Raw genomic sequence first — 19,671 nt, forward strand, 5'->3', positions numbered from 1 at the left:
AGGTGAACCTTTCCTGTGGAATGTAACCCCCAGAAAGCTCTGTATACACAAATTCATAGAAAATTCCTTTCTTTTTAGGCAATATGGAAAATTAAAAATATATGCTACAGGTTCTGTTATTGTTTTGGTACTTACCAGGAGATGTGCAGGTAACTGCCACCGTAGAAACACTACAGATTCTGATCTAAGTAATTACGCTGGGTGCTCTGGCAGAAAAGAATTGGATTCCCTGGAAGTTCTTCCTATTGCGGAATGTTTTCGTATCTGTTCCCAAGTCTGTCAGAGACCATCTGTGCAACAGAGCAACGCCCTTGTTCCTACAGGGAGTATTTTTCCCTAGGCTGGTGTGTAATCTCTCTGTGCAATTCCACATAAACAGGGAGGTAAAGAATCCATCACTGCTGGGTTGGGTTTAAATCACAGGATGTAGTCCAGCTCAGATGGAACCTTGCATACATGGGGGCTGGAGGAGAACAGCAGAATAAAAGGTATCAAAGACCTGGGATGCTGTCCTTTTTCTGGGGGAAACGAACTTTAATGTGTGATGATGAAAGCAGTTAGGAAGACCTAGGCTCTTCTGTCCTCTTTGCTTCTTGTCTCCCAGTCATTATTTTGTTCTGCTCTCCTCTCTCATGTTCCTTACGTTTCTTAGATGGGCTTTGAAGGGAACTTCTGCCCTGGATCACAGATTGTCTCAAAGGTGACCTTTGTTTTGATGTGGTTCCTGGACTGCCATCTCACCAAAGCAGATTTTTTTGACATTTTGGATAAGAAAATAGCCAGTTCTCTGCCTGCACTTTTAACAGTTTTTTCCTTTCAGTTCTAAGGCTTTCTACCAATGCTGGTCAATGGAAAGAGCCTGCAAGCAAGGTGACCCATGCGTTAGTCAATATTAGGTAAGGAGTAGAAGTTAATAACCACTTCAGAGATTCTTGTGTCCTGTGTGACTGAATTCTTATTATGACACTTTCACATTTGTTGTATTGACTTTGGGTTTGAATTTGTTCTCTTTGTTGGGCTAAATTGCTGCTCTAAACAGGGCCCACTGGGATAAAGAGGGGATCACCAGGGTTTGATTGTCCTCTTTCTAATAATTCTCTCGGCTCTTCTGTAGGCTGAGTGCTTTCAAAGCATGGCACAAGCTGTAGTGAATTAATCCTCACAGCATTCTGGGGACAAGTTATACTGTAGGGAACAATGCTGTGCTGGCAGAGCAATTGTGGACCTAATGGATTTCTGTTGCGTAATTCTGTTGCAATTCTACGAAGCTATGAAGGGGCACTATAAAGTAGCTGTAATAAGCAGATTCGACGTGTCTTTTAACATTACAAGATTTTTGTGTATGTTTAAAACTGATTATTTAAGGACATTTCAGTATTCTCTTAAACCTCTTCCTCCTGTTCAAGGGCAGAAGGTTATGTTCTACTTGTAAGGCTAAGGAATATCTGGAGGTGCTTTTGTGCTGTATTCCTTCATGACAGGAATTTTTTTTTTTTCCTGACTTCTGAAGCAGCTGGTACTGACCAAGCTGGGTACTGGGGGAGAGGCTCATGGATCTGATTGACCTGAAAATAGAAGAATGGTGAGGGAGAGAATTTACTGTTTATCTCTGGCTTGTAAACAAACCATAAAAGAGTATTTGTACTGAAGAAAAAAAATCTGTCCATCGCTTCCTCAGTCACCCCAGACACTTGTTGTCTACACAGCACCGAGTAGCTCAGTACTACTGCATTGCTAGTACTTGTCATTTTGCTCATTACAAAAGAGATTGTGTAGGACAAAGTCTCTGAGGGCATCTTTCAAGTCAATATACATCTTACATGTCTATATACCACCTTAAAGGTTCCCTTAGTAAGTCTGCAAGCTTAATAACATCACGTATGGTTCCAGAAGATTTATTTTGCTACTATTTTTATTTTTTGTAAACAGACATAAATGAACGCTTGTGGGCAGATAATGCACTCGGAGTGAAGCAGCAGAACAGATAGCTGTTGGCAAATTAATGTCATTTAATGTGACACAAAGTGTCTGCCCTGGGAATTCTCTGTATACCCAGGGAGAGAAGTTTAAACTGGGAAGGGACTGAAAAAAAGCAAGTGGTTGCAGGTGGTTTGTGCTTACCTCTGGTTTGTGCAACCAAGACTTTGCATTGGCTCGTTTTCTGTTGGCTTAACAGCTGCTGTTGTAAAGATCGGCATGCTACTGAGACAAGACACAACCAGAAAACTGGCACCGTGATACCCCTCCCTGGACAGCCATCAGACATGTTCAGCGCATGCTGCTGCCGGGAACCAGTGAAACCTCTTGACATGTTTCTCTTCTAGTCTTCTAGTAGCTTTCCCCTGCTCTACCCAAATGCTCATGTATGTTGAAATTTCATGCGGTCTTGCACTAGCTTTAGAAATTTTTATTAATTACTTTCATGGTTTTTCCCGCGAGAAATTAGACAAGGCCTAAATTAGAGATGATTCAAGGCCTGGAGAGGAATTAGACTTCAGAGAAGTTAGTCTGTCAATGCATTTCCTCTTAAAAAAAGAAGTGAGGGGGTGGGTATTTCATCAACATGTTGGTTTTCTTCTGGTAGTAAAAATATTACGTTTGAGAGGTTCTTTAGCTGTATAGATTTCAGAGCAGCCAGTTGTTGGATGCTGGAGAAATCCAAAGGTACCATGCTTTTGTGAAGGTGATTGCAACATCACACTGTCAAAGTGGTGACTAGGACTAGCTGCCTTTTTTGAGACAACGTGCGTTAGAAAGGTTCAAAAGACTTGTTTTGATACAGGGGAAAATAGATGAAGTGAAGGGCCTGTGATAATGTAATACCCCTTTTTGGTCTAAAGAGTGAACTTAGGTGTTTGAAATTTCAGATCACGCAGCAGAAGGATGAGGGGTAGGTCTCTGAGGAACGCCTTGAGCCTTACCAGGTCTGAAGCTTTCTGCAGTCTGTTGGGAAAGACCATTCTGTCCTGGTTTTGTTGGCTGTCCCACCTCTGCAGCAAGGTCTGTAGGAAGACCCTTAATACTAGGGCTGCATGCTTTCTTCTGGAGTTGGACCAGGAGTGCAAACTGGAGCCTTGTGCACACACACTTGTGGCTGTGTTGCACAGTCATGGAGATGTCGCAAGCCCAAATCACCAAAGAGAAAAAGGGAGAGGGGATGCTTGAGGAGAATACACCCTTTAGGGCTGCCAGGTTGATGGCTTTTTTAGAGAAACACAGTGTGTTAATGAATGACGATATTTTCCTAAGATGTGATTATTTTATGCATTGATAAGGACATGCTGGTTTGAACCTGGCTTAGCTCCCCGTTGTCTGGATTGCCTGTTTGTTTATGCCCCTTTGATTTCCCCTTAGGGTGGTCTCAGCATGCGGTTTCTTACTTGGATGACTTTACCATGAAGGGAATGAGTTTGGAGAAATCCGCCTCACATTGGATTTCCCTTTCAGCTTGTTCCATCATTCTGGAGGTCTTTTAAGAGCAATGATTACTTGTTTTTTGCTGTAACAATGCAGTGCAAAGTCATGCTTTGGTTTATATCTTCATCTAATTACAACAGTAAATTAAAAATGTAATTTCCTTATCCTAAGGCTTTTGGTGGGAAAGATTACAAATGTGAAATCATCTGTGTGTGTGCATGCATGTGGTGGGATTTTTAACAAGTGTCTTAAATCCTAGTGTACAATTTTATGTGTATTTCTGCCAGGAGAGGAGTGGTGAGTTGTATATACATGTTTTCAAGGCAGCAGTGCATTTGTGTTACAGCAGTGACTGTTGTGGAGACACATAAAACAGTCCTGCTTGTACCCCACAGTGCGGGATTGGTGAGGTCATCTGCTGAACTGCTTTAGTGTAGAGTCAGGATGAGTAATATGTACAGAATCCTTGACGCATTCTTGTTTAAACTCGACCGCAGAGAGAGATCCCACTTTGTGTATCCTGTTATGGTATTAACTGTACTTTTTAGTTGGACCCTGTTCTCCACTAGGCAGTCTGATTGGGTTTTGTTGTTGCTCATAATCTGATTCTTCTAGTCCTTACTCCAGTGAAAAGAGCAGTCACGGATGTTCTTTTTGAATATCAAGAGGCAGGGAGGCTATTCTACCTTCTCTCTGTACCTCTCCTTTTTACAGACGATTCATAATTTCTGTCCAACCTAAAGAAAATGAAAATATGAAGAAGACAGAATAATAATAGCCTTAGCTGGCTTAAACCTTACATACCATACTGAAATGAGTGATCCCTGTTGCTATGCTATCTCGTAATAGTGATTATAACTTCTATCTGTGGATTTGTCTCTGTGGTTTACATAAATAATTGAGACGTGATGAACTGCAAGATATAGCTGCAGCACTGATGGGGTTGAAATAAGAAGCTGCAGCAGTTAGTGGTTTGAAAACTCACCTTCTCACCTATGAGGAAATAAGCACATTTTGAGACAATTTTTTCTAAGCTAATGAGCCTCTTTAAGATAACATTGTGCAGGTTTGCATTTAATGAGAACTTTATTAAGGCAGGGTTCAAGGGGGCATCTTCTGATTGCTTAGTCAGTGAGGAAGGTGGCAGCTGAGTCTCTGTATTCTTTTAAAAGACTTTCTCCTGATCAGGATTTTTTCAAGGTGAATAAATAGATTAACTCAATGATTAATAGACTGAATTTCCCTATTGTCTGAAATTCAGTCCCATCATCATTTTTAAAGTAATTTTATTTTTCTCACTGAAACACTTTTAACAAGCAGAGGGTAAGTTTGTAGTATGGAACCAGGTGATAGGATTATTTTTTTAAAGCATGTTTTGTGTGCTGTTGTAGCATACGCTGCAGTCCTAGCTTGAGTGCTTTCATTCACTCTTCCACCTTGCAGCTGCTTTTGTTCCACATGAACCACCCTGTGTGATGTTCTTCCTTTGTACAGGAGGTGCTGTTTCTCCAGAGCTGCTTTTGGGGTCGTAAAGGAGAGATTGGGGTTTTGGGAGGAATATTTAAAGCATCAAATGGGTGTGTATAAAATGGTTATGCTTGCTGGCGGTCTGGGCAGGAGCACTCTGAAGGAACATTTATGATTTTACTTCGGTGAAAGAAGGCCAAACTGGGCTGTGCTTGTTTGTCGTAGGATACTTGACATCCCTGCTCTGAAGCTATAGCTCATGTTAAATTACCAGCACTCCACAGAACTGCACTTACTGAAAACCTTGACAGAGGAGGAGGTTCCATTCAGATATTTGTTAGAAATTGGCAGCTGCAAGCAGTGCACATATAGTACCTTCAGCATTGTTCTGCTTTGCAGCAAAGAATTTAGCATCTGTTCATGGGGAGAGAAGAGCTAAATGCTGCTGACTTAGTCATGTTGTAATGGATGGCTATAGCATTTATGCAGGATACATGTGCGGAGGGCGCTCAGGCATGCAGGTAGCCTGGTGTCATCTGGAGTTTGCTCCCTATGGATTCTTAAACCCACTCGTGAAGGCTGCCACTGGTGGAATAACAACTCTATTGAATTGTTCACTGAGGTGTGTTTAACGGTAATGACCTCTGACGTGCTGTCGCTGCTGATCAATCTGACTGAGCTTAGATCACAAGCTAGTACATGACAGTTGACTTTTTTTTTTTTTTTTTTTAAAGCTGCAAAACCCAAAGAGAAACTCAGAAATGTATTTCTTTGGTACTTTAAAATCGTAACATAATTTTACCAGGATTAAGGATCAATTTGTTCCTAATAATACTCTAAGAAAACTTTCAAGCTTTATGCACATAAATTATTTGAAGAATTAGTTCATCACACTTTTCAGGTGGTAGCCTGAAAAAATTGTGATACTGAAAAACTGAAAGTAAGTAGATTCTAGATGAGGATTCTGGCTTGGTTCTAGGTCTTTTCTAGTGACCTGTAAGCCCTTCATTCCTCGTTGAAGGAGCAAAGTTAGTAGATCCTTCTTGTCATTTCATGTGTTTCTTGTATGCTTTTCTTGTTACACAGGGACTCTGGCACAGCAGAACAGGTCCTGAAGTACCACAGTGGTTGCAGCAGAGTTTGGTTCCTCAGAGTTCATCTGCTACCACTGCTTGTTTTGTACTTGACCTTACAGTTTTCTGGTATGGAAAGTTTATTTGCTAGGAGCAACAGATTTTGATGTGAACAGATAGACTCTGGCATTAGCTGGGACCTGCACAGAGGAGACGGGTGGATTGAAAGGGAAAGACCTCCCTTTCAGGCCATTGTGATCAGCAACATTTTAACAGAAGAATAAAAAAGAAAGAAAAGATCTCCTATCTCAGGGTGCATAATTTCATCTTTTCATGGCACTCTACCCATGCTTCCAGTATTTTTATTAACATTTAGGGTTTTTCTCTAGTCGTGTAACTTCAGTATTTCATTTATTTTACATTATGTGATTTCTTCTTGAGACAGCAGTGATAGTTTTCAGCTATTGCTCTTTATTTACTAGCTGATTCATCTTGGTGTGCTTCTCTTACAGAGCCGTAGCCAATTTTATTCTGCTATAATTTTCCTTCATTCTTTCTCATTCATGCAGTGGCTTAATTAAATGTTGTCTCTGCCGCTGGCCCAAATCCAGAGAGCAAATCCATCAGTTGAGCGGCGTTGCATGGACCAGTTCCACTAACACAGCAGTGTGGTTCAGCAAGTCAGGTGCATCCCAGGTCACCTTCCTTCTTTCTGCCAGTAACTTCCATTTCAGTCACTCCTGCCTGGGAAGGGACTCTGACAATGTCAAGCCTGTTTTCTCTTTAATGAACTTTTTTTTCAGTAGGTTTTTGAGAGGATTAATTTCTTTGTGCCTTTTTCTTCTTTTTTTTTTTTGTGGTGACTTCAGATTTCTAGAGCTGATGCTGATTTTGAGCAAAGCTGTTTGTATGGCAAAGAAATGCCTCTATCTGAAATGTCCTACCACGGCTTGCTTTCTTCAATGCACTTGGAAGCCATGCTGCAGGGATCGCCTTCTCTCTAAAATTTCATCCTTGTAGTAAGCAATGCTTTTTGGATTGGGGTGGGGGTGAACTTGAAGTGGAAGTGATTATTGCTAGGATGGCAGCCTTGCTGAACTGGCGTTCTCAGCTTCTTTCCAATGTCTGCAATAGTATCGGCCCCTTCCGTCTCCTTTCCTCATGTCATGAAGTCAACAGGTTGGCCTTTTAAGAGGGAACTTATGAAAGGATCCACTTCTGTATTTCTGCTGCTCTGTAAGGATTGCCGTGGAGGTGAGACACCGCTTGAAGGGAGGATTGTTTGCTGGACAGAAAGGAGGCTTTCCTGCAGCACAGCTACTGTGGCAGTCTTTCCTGCGTTCAGCTCGTGCTTAGTTCATCTCACTGCAGAGTACACCCACTTGTGAACCTTTGTCTTGCTGGCCATTGTGTTGGAAACATTTCTTTGTTGAGATCCAAACGTTTTGGAAGGTTAGCCAGGATCTGTAGGCTACTTAACATTTCTCAGCAAACTTTGCTACATCCATTATGGAAGTATTGCAACAGCCCTGTGAACAGGGGAATTTGTGTCTGCAGATCTTATTTACTGGGTTCATGGGTGTAGATTGTGGCATTATAAAATGGAGTTAGTTAGATGCTAGGAAATTTTTCTTCAAAGCTGCATATTCATCTTTGGAAATCTGAAGTTTGGCACATAGTTCCTGCTTTTGTGCTAGTGAGTGCAGGATCTGGAGCTTTGGGAGAACAGTCTGTAGAGGAGAAAAGTGAAGGAGACTTCTCAGCGTGATTGTGGTCTCCTGTTTGATATATGTGAGTAACTTTGCGCTGCTTGGTCTGAAGAAGTGAGGCAAGAGGGAAGAAATTCATTCTTGTTTTGCTTGCCAAATACCTTTCCCTGTAGAAACATAAAAATAGTGGAGAATATGTGTTAGCATTGGGAATGGTTTTCATTTATTTCAGAGGTGGACATAATATTTATCGGTCAGAAGTTATTTTTCTGACTTGTTTGCAGATATTTTGGTCTTGAATCCCCTTGTTGGGCACAGGCAAGTTCTGTGTGAGCTCAGTAATACATTAAAGCATGTGCTGCAAAGCTAGGATGCAGTCTTGTTAGCCTCTCAGGGGTTTTGTTGCAGCACAAAATCCAAAAAGGTCTGCTGGTTTCTCGCTTTGAATGATTGTATTGTTTCATCCTGTTTACAAGAACAGTCTTAATTATTTCTCTGGTACTGTGGCTGGCCTGAGTTCAATTCCTAATTGACAGATTTCAACCTTAGAGACGACATCTTTGTTGGTAGCTCTAATGCAGCCAGGAAGCAACCAGATTCTCTTGGCCCCAAGAACTGGCCCTACTGGAACATGATTGAAGCACAGTTTGAAACAGCTGTTTATAGCTTGTCGAAACTTTACTCATGCTGTTCTTATTCTTTGGGTAAATATAAGGGACTCTGATCTCCACTGGTCTCAAATCTAGCTTTCAAGATTTGCTTTAATAGAGAGAGAACATTAAGCGGCTTCCTTCATAACCCAAACAATGAAAAAAGCCATTGTGAGGTTAAATAACACCTTTATCCCTTGAAAAAAAGATGTAATATGATGCTCTTTTGCTCTTCCTGTTTAAAAGAAATCTGTTGCTCACAGCAGCAGCCAGAAATATTTTCCATCTGAAAGTCCGGGCTGTGGGATGTGTACTTACAAAGGAGGAAAAAAAAAAAAGGCTTTTCAAAATCCAGTAATGTGTATTTCTTTTTATCTTATGCTAGTGAGGGGCCTAAAATTTGGTTTTGCTCTAGAAATATAAATGCCCTATTCTCTTAATTCTTCCTTTAGGACTAAATTGACAAAGTACCTGCTCATTAAGTACATCTGCTCATTAAGGTAATGAAGTACCTACCTTGTCTTGAACTGAAAGTGAGGATAATACGTTGTTAGCATGACTGCGGAACTGCAGTCTGTTTGAAGATTGCACCCGAATCTGGAGCTCAGTTCCCAGGGAACTGAGAGGGGAGGGGATCTTGTTTGTGAGACTTTATTAATTAAAAGAAACATGTATCCTAGCTTTCAAAGTTAAGATGCTTGTTTTTTAGGAGCTCTTCCCACCTGAGGCAGAGAAGCTTATCTCCCCTACCAGCACAGAGGCTAGCTTCACAGCCATCAGTAAATACCAGCTGGTATAGCCAAGACTAAGGTCAAAGTAAAATGCCGCCTGGAGGAAAAAAAGGGAGCTTGAGTGAGTAGTGGGTGGTTTGGTTTGTGGTTTTTTTTTTTCCTTCCAAAATATGAAAATATTTTTGGGGTCTAGTATCTGTGTGTCCAGATAGACACCGTAAGATACATCAGAGCTTCAGGTGGTCTGAATTAAATTGGCTGTTTGGAAATCCCAGAATGTAACCTTTTGTTATTACCGTTTTTAATCTTTAATTTTTTTTGTAACTCTTGTAGCTAGAAGAATAATTCAGAAAATGGTGGCATAATACTTCTGAAGTAGCAATTTCTCTCTTAGCTTTGAGGTCAGATTTCTGTTGCCTGTCTCAATGGATGCTAACTGTGAAGGTCGGAAATGCCCATGTGCTTAGCTGCTTCTCAGCTATCAAGGCCAACAAGGTTAAGGTAACACTGGTCTCATGAAGAATTCATCTGTGACGGGTATTGGATTCTGATAGCTCATGCTGAGAGGGGTTTAGCTGGAGGATGTTAGTCTGGCAAAACTGCCCCAGGGTACTTCCTCGGCCTGTGCTTCTGCGATGGCTTGGAGCAGGTATAAACTGAATTGACTGTTGCTGAGCAGGAGGATTCACCTGCTGTTCCTCCTCGTTGTCTCTTCTGTGGAAGCAGCCTGTGTTGTGCAGCTCCTTGTAAAGGAGGAGACAGGAGACCTGACCCAGGGTAAAACTGTCTAGGCAGAAAAAAAAAACCAAACCAATGTGTGTTAGCCTGGGTCAGTTCTTGAGCCTGGTTCATTGCCTACAGATATGTGAGTGGTTGTGTTGGTCCTGTAGAGCGCCTGTGTCTAAGCAGCTCAGCGTTAGGGACAGCAGGACAGCCTCTCTTAGCAGCATTGGCCTGTTACACCAGCTGAAGGCTAATATGCTGCAAAGTGTTTTCTAAGTTTATGTCCACTGTCATCAGTGCACACCATTGTGACTCTCTGCAGGGCTCCAAGCACATGTTCTCTTGCTTGTGCTGGTATGGTGCAGGGTCATTTTCGCAACCTGTTCTTGCTGTGAAGAGAAATATGAACATAACCATTGCCTAAGGCTTCAGTTTAGGTACTGGGCTTGAGACGATACTGACATGAGCCCAAAAAGTGAGAACTTGGGTGCTACTCGGCAGGGAGTCTTAAGTAGAAGATCGCTGACACGCTGCGGGCATCTTACTGCGGTGCACTGCTGTCTGATACGATATGAAAACATGGTTTCACATGTGTCTTATTTTGGGGTGACCAAAAGTGGAATGACCTTAAAAGCTCCCTGGCAATCCTTTTGCCTGACTTTGCTAGAAGACTTCGAAAGCCCAAAAGCTTTTTCATGTTGCTGCTTTAGTCATTAATTAGGTCATCACTTTGTGTGTTAATTACAGTGACATTTTTCTTCTCATTAATGGATTAAGGAAAGTTTTGAGTCTGTGTGGGTTGGGAAGTAATGCAACCTTTGTGGCCAAGGGAAGATGATTTCAGACTTTAGAACACTGAATTTCAGTGATGGCTGTGGGTACTGTGGAAAAAAATGCTTCTATCCGCTATAGAAAATATAGCTGGTAAGTACTTTGAGGGCATGATAAATGCTTTTTATTCTAAACAAACTCGTGATGTTGCCCACACTTTGGATGAGGAATTTTAAACTGGATCCTTCTTCCAGAAGGTTGTGTGTTATGTTAATTAATGTAAAGCTCTTGCTGCTGACAGAGGGGTGTGAATATGATATACTTTATATAATGTCCTTTATGGGGTGTTTGAAAAGGCTTAACAGGGAGTCTCTTAAGCAAGGCAGGCCACATGAACAAAGGCCAATTGCTTTTACTTATACGTTTTTATAATTATTTAATACCCTCCTTGTAATTTTGCAACACTGTTTGCTTTGGAATTTGAGCTTGACGTTAACTTGTTATGGACGTTTGAGATGAGCTAGTCTGAGGCAGACATCCCTTCTAAACTCAGGATACGATAGGTCTGCCATATGTTGTTCTTGGTTCCTTTGTTCATTAGCATTTGAAAGCTGTGGTTGCTTTGAGGCTAGCCCGTGTGTGACATCTTGAGCCTTGTAGAAGGAACAGACTCTGCAGTTCTCACTGGGTGGCACCTATTGTTCTTCCTTGTTTAGTGGCTTCCACTCTCAGCATAAGCTTCTCTCAGAAATTAAGAAGCCACAAAACAAGACTGCTCCAAGATCTTAAGTTTAGCTGGGAAATAAAATAAGTCAGATTGCAGTAAGGGAGATTCTTCCCAAATTCTTTTTAACATGGGTGATCCAATACTGGAACAGGTTGCTCAGGAAGGTTGTACAATCTCCATCCTTGGAGTTATTCAGATCTTTCCCGGACAAAGCTGTGAGCAAACTGACGCTATGCCGAGTATAAAGTTGGACCACATAACCTCCAAAGGTCCTTTCCAACCAAACCCATTTGATTTTAGAGAGCAGTCTCTTCACTGCATGGTCAAATGGTAAAAGAAGCAAGAAAGCTTGTTTTGTTTGAGTGCGCTGTGCTATATGTTAACTCTGGGTCTATCTGGTACAGATGCTGAGTAGAGCACACCCTTAAATCATTGGGAGCTTGTGGTGCTTGGCATCTATTTTCTTCCTCTGAAACATCAGTAAAGGGTGACAACTTAGAGGACTCACAGTATGTGTTGCTGCAAATGCCTGGTATTGTCTGCCGTCTGTGAACTTATTTGGATCCTGCTGATGAGATCCAACTATGTAATTCAGTCATTTGTGAGAGGAAGCTATTCTCAGTATGATTAATGCTGTGGTTGATGATGGGGACAGAAAGCATTTCTTTGAATAATGCCTGTAATGGCATATTCCCCCGTGTGTATGTTTAAAGGAAGAGTCTATGGTTATATGAAATTGAGGGCATTTAGGAGGCAGTTAATGACAAGTGAAAATGATAGCTAGGGTAGATTAATTGTTAAATGAATTGTGCCTGCACTTGCTGTCATTTTAATGTGGTATTGGTCTAATTGTAAGTATGATGTTATATAGCAGGAAGGCATCGGGAAACAGTACTGTGCACTTAGGTTCAGATCAGAGGAGTTTAAAGGCTTGACCATCAGGAGTTTTTCTCAAGCGTAGCCATCTTTTTTCTGTGTTCTGCCGCCCCCAGTACCAAAATCTGTATTTTGATTAATTTTATTTTTACAAGTTTTTCCCCATGCTTTTTTTGACAGTGCAGTAAAGCAGTATTTACTCATAGTCAGTTTAGTATGAGTTTTGTTTTAACTGTGTGTGGAATGAGACGATACCAACTGAACTTGGTTTGGAACACAGCTCATGGATTTTTTTTATATTTCTTTTTTTCATTGCACTTTATCTCCAGGACTATTTAATTAATTTTGATTTGGCATGGGGCTACTTTACATTCATGCCTTCAATCTGAATGGAGCATAAGGGAAATTACCAGGATGGAAGAGGACTGAAAGCAGCTGGGTGCAGGGCTTATCCTGTCATTACTCTGAAGAAATCTGTCTTCTGAATTGATTCTGAGTGACAGTGGGGCAGGAAGGCACTTGTAGAAGCTGTGTTTCTCTAGCGAGCTTGTTTCACACATAGCCTGTAGCCTCACTTGAGTTGGGTAAATTTTGTGTGGTTTCTAGATGAAGTGAAATGTTGCCACATATCTTTTGGTAAAGTTTAGTGGTCCCTGTTAAGACTTACATGTACTGAATGGTTCTCAGGACACTTTTTTTCTGTCTGATAACACTTTTTTGTTTTTTAAAGCATTTGCTGTGTTTGGAGGGGAATCAGTTTGGACCCAAGGACACCTAGAGGTTGTGAGCTTTGATTTCTTTCAGCCTGGTAATCTTCATGATCCAAACTGTGCACTCAAGCAGAACAATAATGCCCTCTATACAATAAAATTGGACAATACTCAACAGAAAGCCTTTCGCAGGAGGAGAGGCGGCCTTCAAATGCATCTTCTAGAAGGATAAACTTGGATGGGGACAGGTGCAGACACAAACAACAGGAATCATCATTTCCTTCCAAAGGACACTTGGTGCGTGCTTTGCACAGTCCGGCGAAGTGAAAACTAATGTAGTGGGGAACACAAGCGAGGTGGAAGAGCTTGTGAAGCTAAAGGGAAACTTGTAACGTGAACAAATGGGAGAGAGTATCATGAATAAATAAAAGTTGGAAGTGAAAGGATTTCTAACATTAAAAGCACTGAGGGTCTGGGGCAGTTTTATGATCTTCTAGGAAAACACAATCTAAATGGATCTAGTTCCATTTAAAACTAGTCTGGGAAGGATTACCTTGTAGCTGAGAGTATGGGATGTTGGAGACAGCCAGAGTCCCAGACTCGTGCCAGAAGGAGTGCAGGTAAGAGATGCCTGCTGAGGTTCTCAGTGAGCAAGGGTTGGTTTTTTAAATGTTTGTTTGATTCCCCTCGTCCCCATCAGTAATGTTACTAGCTCCAGGGAATTACGGAGATGGGTCAGATCAGGTCGGTCAGCAGATTAGGACATGATTCAAATAGTCTGGTAAATACCATAGTAGTGTTTTCTAAAGTGTAAGGCTTGTAAAAACTTGTAGCTGCTTTTTGTAAGTTATTTGCTTCCTTCATCAATGATTCGGAACCTATTAGCGTTAACAGGCTAGCTGGTTCAAAAAGACTGATGCCACTCCCTCCTGTCAGTCAGGGATCACTTCTCCACTAAAGGAAGACAGTAAATGTCTTCTATAAAATTCAGGGGCTGGCTAACAAATTGCAGTTTAGAATACATTACAGGTGATGAATGTGATCTCCTTAAAGGCAAATCTATTCGTTTGACTTACTGCTCTTACGATTAATTGCTTGCCAGATTAAATTGCTCCATAAAACGCATGCTGCTTTATTCGATCTCTTCAGGATGAGATTAGCTAGGCCATGCTGGTTCTATGTATGTTAATTACAATGGTGTTTTTGTCTTCAATTTAATTATTAAATTGTTTAGCACAGCAAGCTTTCTCCTAGCTTCAGGAAAGATGTCTAAATTTTTCTTTCGCCCACCATTTCATAATCTTACTGCCCTTTTCCCAGACCAGAAATATTCTGGGTTTCCTTTACAGAAGTAGAACACACTGTAGAGGATGCATTCTGAGACGTTTTCCTTGGTGTGCTGCTGAAACACAGGAATGGTACTAACCTTGCATAGGTTCACCATGCGACAGTCTAGGGTGAGGAATGAGGAATGTCTGAACTGAAGCTGTGGAGGCAAATTTCCAGAGTTGCCACCCGCACAGGAATTTATCCGGGTACTGAAGCTCGGCTCTCTGCTTCCGTTGGAAAGCGTAAAGCTCATCAAGTGGGCAGGTTGTTTGCTCTTTGTCTCACCTGAAAAACCAATGCTCCAGTGGTTGAGTATTCTCTATGCTGCTGAAGTTTCAGGGTAGTCTTGGAGGGAAGGACCACATGGGTTTTCCTTGTTCTCAGAGTGCTTCTCTGTACTCACTGACCATACCTCAGACTTCTTTTCTGAAAAACCTACAAAACGGAAACACAAGAAGCTGAATGGCACCAGAACTGTGGTAACAGCATAATATTATTGGAGGCTGCCTACAGAAAATAATATAAGGAAAATATAAGAAAAAGCTATTTGAAGTTCTCATTATAAAACTTGCCCCAGCCCTTAGGATATTAGTTCATTCTCCACTCATCACAGTCAGGGATGTGACTACATGTGCAACTACCCCACACACACGTGCACAAAATAACCCCTATCCTTTTGCATCACTAGGCCTGGGATTTGCATATACCTTAATGTTTCCACAGCAACATTACAGTGGTTCTGTTGTGAAGTTGTTGGTTTTCTTTATTTTCTTTCTTTTTTTACTGTTTATGCTCCTGTACCACTCTAGATGAAATATTTAAAATACACCAACTGAACTGTTAGTTGTGGTGTTTAAAATCATTCAAGTCTCTGGGTCTGAAGAGGAACTTCTTTTACCCACCTATAATATTTATTTTTTATTTGCTTCTTAACCCCTCTCCCTCAATAAATAGTGTATTATCTTCTCTTGAAACTGATTCCCAAAGGCAAGGTAAGTTTTTGCATTAATTAACCTGGTCTTTCATTTGCTGTGCATCCAGAGCTTAGAAAATTCAAAACGCTGTAGCAGAACTAGGCAAGTTTCAGAAAGGGGCTGCAAGAATGTCTGAAGGCATGGAACCAGAGGTGTTATGAGGAACGTTTATATACATGACAAGTCTTCAGGCTGTAAGAGAGAGGGCGGAGAATATACAAGAATTTGTAAAAAATATTAAATGTCATAGAGAAGATGGAGAGGAGCTACAAGAAGAGGGTGCATCAGAAGATCAGATAAGGTCAAACCAAAGAGATACTGCTTCGTGTGTAACTTAGTTAAGCTGTGGAATAACCTAAAATGTTATGTGAATTTAAAGCAATGGTTATACAAATTAAAGGAAGAAAATTCCATCATGGGTTACTGATCATACAGATATCACCTCTGCCTCACATACCATCTTGAGCTGCATGTGGCTGGAACTAAGAGTTCTTTCTGGGGCAGTATCATTTTATTCTTGTCTGCTTTTCTACCGTTACCTGAGCTCCCATTTCTAGACACTTTTGAAGTAGGGTCACTGAGCTGGGCTTTGCTACCTGACTCAGTATGGCAATTTTTAATATTTACATGAATTTTACCTGTCAGCCGCTTCTCAGGAATCAGCTGTTTGCTTCAAAGCCTTTACCAAGGGTAAGGCAACATGCCAGCGTGCGCATCCCACTGCTTTCAGGATTGAAGGATTAAATTTTGCTTACAATCACTCATTTAGCTAATACAAGTGGTTTGTTAAATCTGTCACTGCTTTCAAGTAGAAAAAGCTGAAATCCCGTGTTAGGTGTCTGTAAGTGTTCGTTGTTATGCGAAGGAGTCTCTCAACTACATTTTGACCCACGTCAGCTTTGCATACAGAAGAGAAAGCCTCCAAGCCTTTCTGTGGCTTGCTGCTGCTGCTTGTGTGTACCCAGGGAATACTGTCCTTGGTAATTTAGACAAGGGACGTCTAAGGAAGAAGGCTATACTTTCCTATGAACTGTTCTCCTGTCTAGCAGCCTTTTGCTCTTTTCTGGGAGTGGCAGAGAAGTGTGTAATTTTCTGGAGCACTGGTGAAGAGTAGACTGATAAACCATAGAAAATTTTTCTTCCCTCATGATTTTACTTTAGAATTTCAGTCATTATTTTCACTGTTCCTTTTTTCTCCAGAAAGAACTCATGGCAAGATGTCAGGATCATGAACTCATAAATCTCATGAAAGCAGAACCCGTGCCAGCCAAGCAAGGCATGGTTTTAATTAAGACTAACAGGATTTTTTGTCTTTTTTTGTTTCAGGCAAGTGCCGATTCAAATATAATGGCTGGGAAGAAAGGTCTTCATAATAGTAGCCTATTGTTTGTCAGCTAAAGAACGCTGAGCTGTTGGGACCTTTTGAGACTTCTTTGATTTAAAAAAAAAATAAAAAATTCAAGGCCCTAGTTTTTTTTTTAATTTGGTTAAGGGGACAAATCCTTTTGCTGAGCCTTTGTAGAGCAAGGAATAGCACAGGGACATAATCCATTTTTTCTGTTGCAGGTTACTGTTCTAAAGGAGGTTCATGTTGGGTAATTTATCATTCATTCCTTTTTCCTTCTGGCTGCTACAGATCCCCATGCGCTGCTCTATAAATAGATGCTTGAAAGGTTCTTTTGCCGAAATCTCTGAAGACAAACTTTGATTTCATTAAATCTGGAAAAAACCCCCACCCTATCATCAATTCTCAGTGTGCAAGTTAGGTGGATTAGGAAAACAAATGGGTCAGGGTGGGAGACCTCTGCTGTAAGTGTCTCAAATAATGATCAGTTCTTTGTGAAGAGCATTTATCTATGAAGACCAGCCAAGGTGAATAAAAAGAGCATTATCTGGAAACAAGGAGATGTGAAACCATACATTTTACTGTTGTCTGCCGTCCCATGTTGGCCCAACTGTGGGCTACATCTGCATGGAGGTAGGGAGGGTCTTTTCGTAACTGAGGAGTCAAGGCTTTGTGCTCCAGCCAGTTCTGCCCAGTGCTGGTCTCGCAGGCTGGTTCTGCCTCTCTACCTGCACTGCTGACAGCAAGCACTGGTACAGCGGAGGCTGAGAAGTGTCTCCTTTGGAGAACGCTGCTGACCTGAGTGCATGCCAAATTGAATTTGCCTCCCATCCGTGTCTTCCCCAGTCCATGGTGCCGCTGACAGGGAAAGCCATCTGTGTTACAGCCTTTTTATCTTAGCCTGGGGAGAGAAGTGAAACAGAGCTATCACATTGCTTGCAGTCTGATATCACAAAGCAGTTTAAGTGACCTTTTGCGTGCAGACCCAGTCCTGACTGTTTAGCCTCTCAGTGAGGCAGGTACAGTGCTCATTGAAAGGTTGGGTGCCGAGGGTGACTCCAATTCTTGACTTTCTTAAGTAAACCTTTCCTTCTGCATTACCAGTTATTCAGCTGAAAGAGTTTGCTGGGTGTGGAACGATGCTGCTGTGGAACCCTACTAAGGCCCCATCTGCTAAGAGCTTGTATTGATTTGTGTCTTAATTTATAAAAGCCTTCAATTCTCCTTGTGTAAATGCCATAAATAATGCAGATGTACTAGATGAAATGTGCTGTAGGAACATCCCAGAAATCATTTTGGTCTGGGTTGAACTGAGCTAATCTAATCATGGTTAGGAGTTTCTCAGTAGCTGTGAAGCAAAAAGTATATTGTCTTATTCTAGCTTAATGTATTAGTCAATACACTGGAGTAGGAAGATAGGTATTTGAAAGTGGTAATCAACTTCATAAGCCAAGAGCTTTTAATGTTAAAATATTATAAAGCTTCATCTGAAACTAGCTGTAAATCATATATATACACACATAGTGGAAGTACAGTAAAATCCAGTCCTGTGCCTGTGATTTATCTACATAATCCTCACATTTGTATGCCTCTCTCTTAGAAGGACTGCAGTGCTTCAGAGGCTGTGTGTATATATACTAAATAAATCATTTTTCCCACTCATAGCAAAGAGCCATTTTGTGCTAGCAAGATTGCAAAACGCATTGTAGTAGGGGACATTGATGAATAATTTGTCCTTTTGAGATTGCATGGGCTTTAGGGCACCAAAATATATTTCAGGTTGGACTAGGTCCAGATCTGTGTGAGAACTTCTTGGCAGTCTGGTACAAAGTATACAGGAGTTTTAGAGGTGAGCTATTTTCAGAAATTTAATTGGATTTTTACTATTTTAGGTCAGTTACGTGTAAAGAAAGCAAAAAAGTAGAGGGATGTGGTATTTGTTAGATTGGGAGGGCTTTTTTTCCCCCCTTGTTCCATTAGAAATATCCAGCACATCAAGGCTGTGGAAGGAGTGTGATTTTTGTTCTAAGTGGTCTGTGGTCATGGCAGGTTGGGTGGTTCTCTGCATTGGAGAGATCAACTGGTGGACAGTGGTTCCTGCAGAAGAGAGAGAATGTATTTGTATGCTCATAAATTCATTCTAATCAATGTTTCCCTGGCAGTTAGTTGATGTGTTACCACAGTTGTAAGATATTTAGATGCTATTAGCATTGTTAATTGAGAGGAAACATGGATGCAGACTATTTTCAGAGCTGAGACTTCTCTTCCTGTCACTTTTCTGTACTTGACAGCCCCAAAACTGCTGATGTGATCAGATAGCACGTTGCAGACTACAGCTATAAGACAATTTCAGAACTCACTGGTTCTGCTTCAAATTGTTTAGTCAAGCACATTGTCTTGGCTAAAGCAGACAAACCATGTGAACCAGGTTACCCATCAGCAGAGAGTTTTTAGGAATTTGGGGTCATATGTCAGCATTCTTATGTCAGCATTCATTACCAAAGGAACTCCAGGTGCTCAGAGGAACTTGGAGAGCTCTTGAACATCAGCGCAGGGGGAGACTTCAGAAGTCACTGAGATTGCTGCTGGTCACGAGTGATTTTCCCTGTTAGTTCTCCAAGTATTGTTTGCTGACATGCGTGCATTATAGCTCATCTATACAACCGGAAAACTTGTGACAGTAGAGAGAAGAGGTATTTAAGAACCTTAGTATGTTAGTTTAGTAGCCAAGATTACTGAAGTTCTATGGACATGTGAAGCTCATAGTGTTTCTGTTGGAGCTAGCAGCAATAACAATGCTGTAGATTCCAAGAATAAGTGATGTGACAAAGCACTTATGGAGCATCTGTAGAAGGCAGCGATGTCAAGGATGCACTTCGTTAGGTGACAGGTATGAAAATAATGCTATGTGATTAGTTTTTCAGTGATCAGAAAGGACATAAGAATTTCTGATAAATTTTGAAAGTTACAGGAAAACTGGCAGAAGGTTAAATCATGAAGTAGACGAGGCAGTGTGATCTGAATCCCTTTTTAACCTGTCAGGCAGTGCAGTTCCTGAAAAAGCAAGTGCTGGCCTGCAGAAGAGGGTCGCACCTTCAAAAGCCGTGACTCAAGAAGCATTGACTGGCAGCTTTTGCTCTAGGTGACTCATGAAATGTTCAGCTAGAAA

The 19,671-nt window shown here is 41.2% G+C and overlaps 1 protein-coding gene across 3 annotated transcripts in view; it reads left to right on the forward strand.

Annotated features, from left to right (window-relative positions):
• ARMH3 (armadillo like helical domain containing 3) overlaps positions 1 to 19,671 on the forward strand; it is a 129,566-nt gene that overhangs the window by 59,644 nt on the left and 50,251 nt on the right. For all 3 annotated transcript variants that reach the window (XM_075423581.1, XM_075423580.1, XM_075423582.1), the window contains exon 23: positions 821 to 896. In XM_075423581.1, coding sequence (XP_075279696.1) covers positions 821 to 896 — 76 coding nt within the window. The remainder of the gene's footprint in view (positions 1 to 820; positions 897 to 19,671) is intronic.

Source organism: Opisthocomus hoazin, chromosome 6 (assembly GCF_030867145.1).
Source record: "Opisthocomus hoazin isolate bOpiHoa1 chromosome 6, bOpiHoa1.hap1, whole genome shotgun sequence".
Classification (NCBI taxonomy): domain Eukaryota; kingdom Metazoa; phylum Chordata; class Aves; order Opisthocomiformes; family Opisthocomidae; genus Opisthocomus; species Opisthocomus hoazin.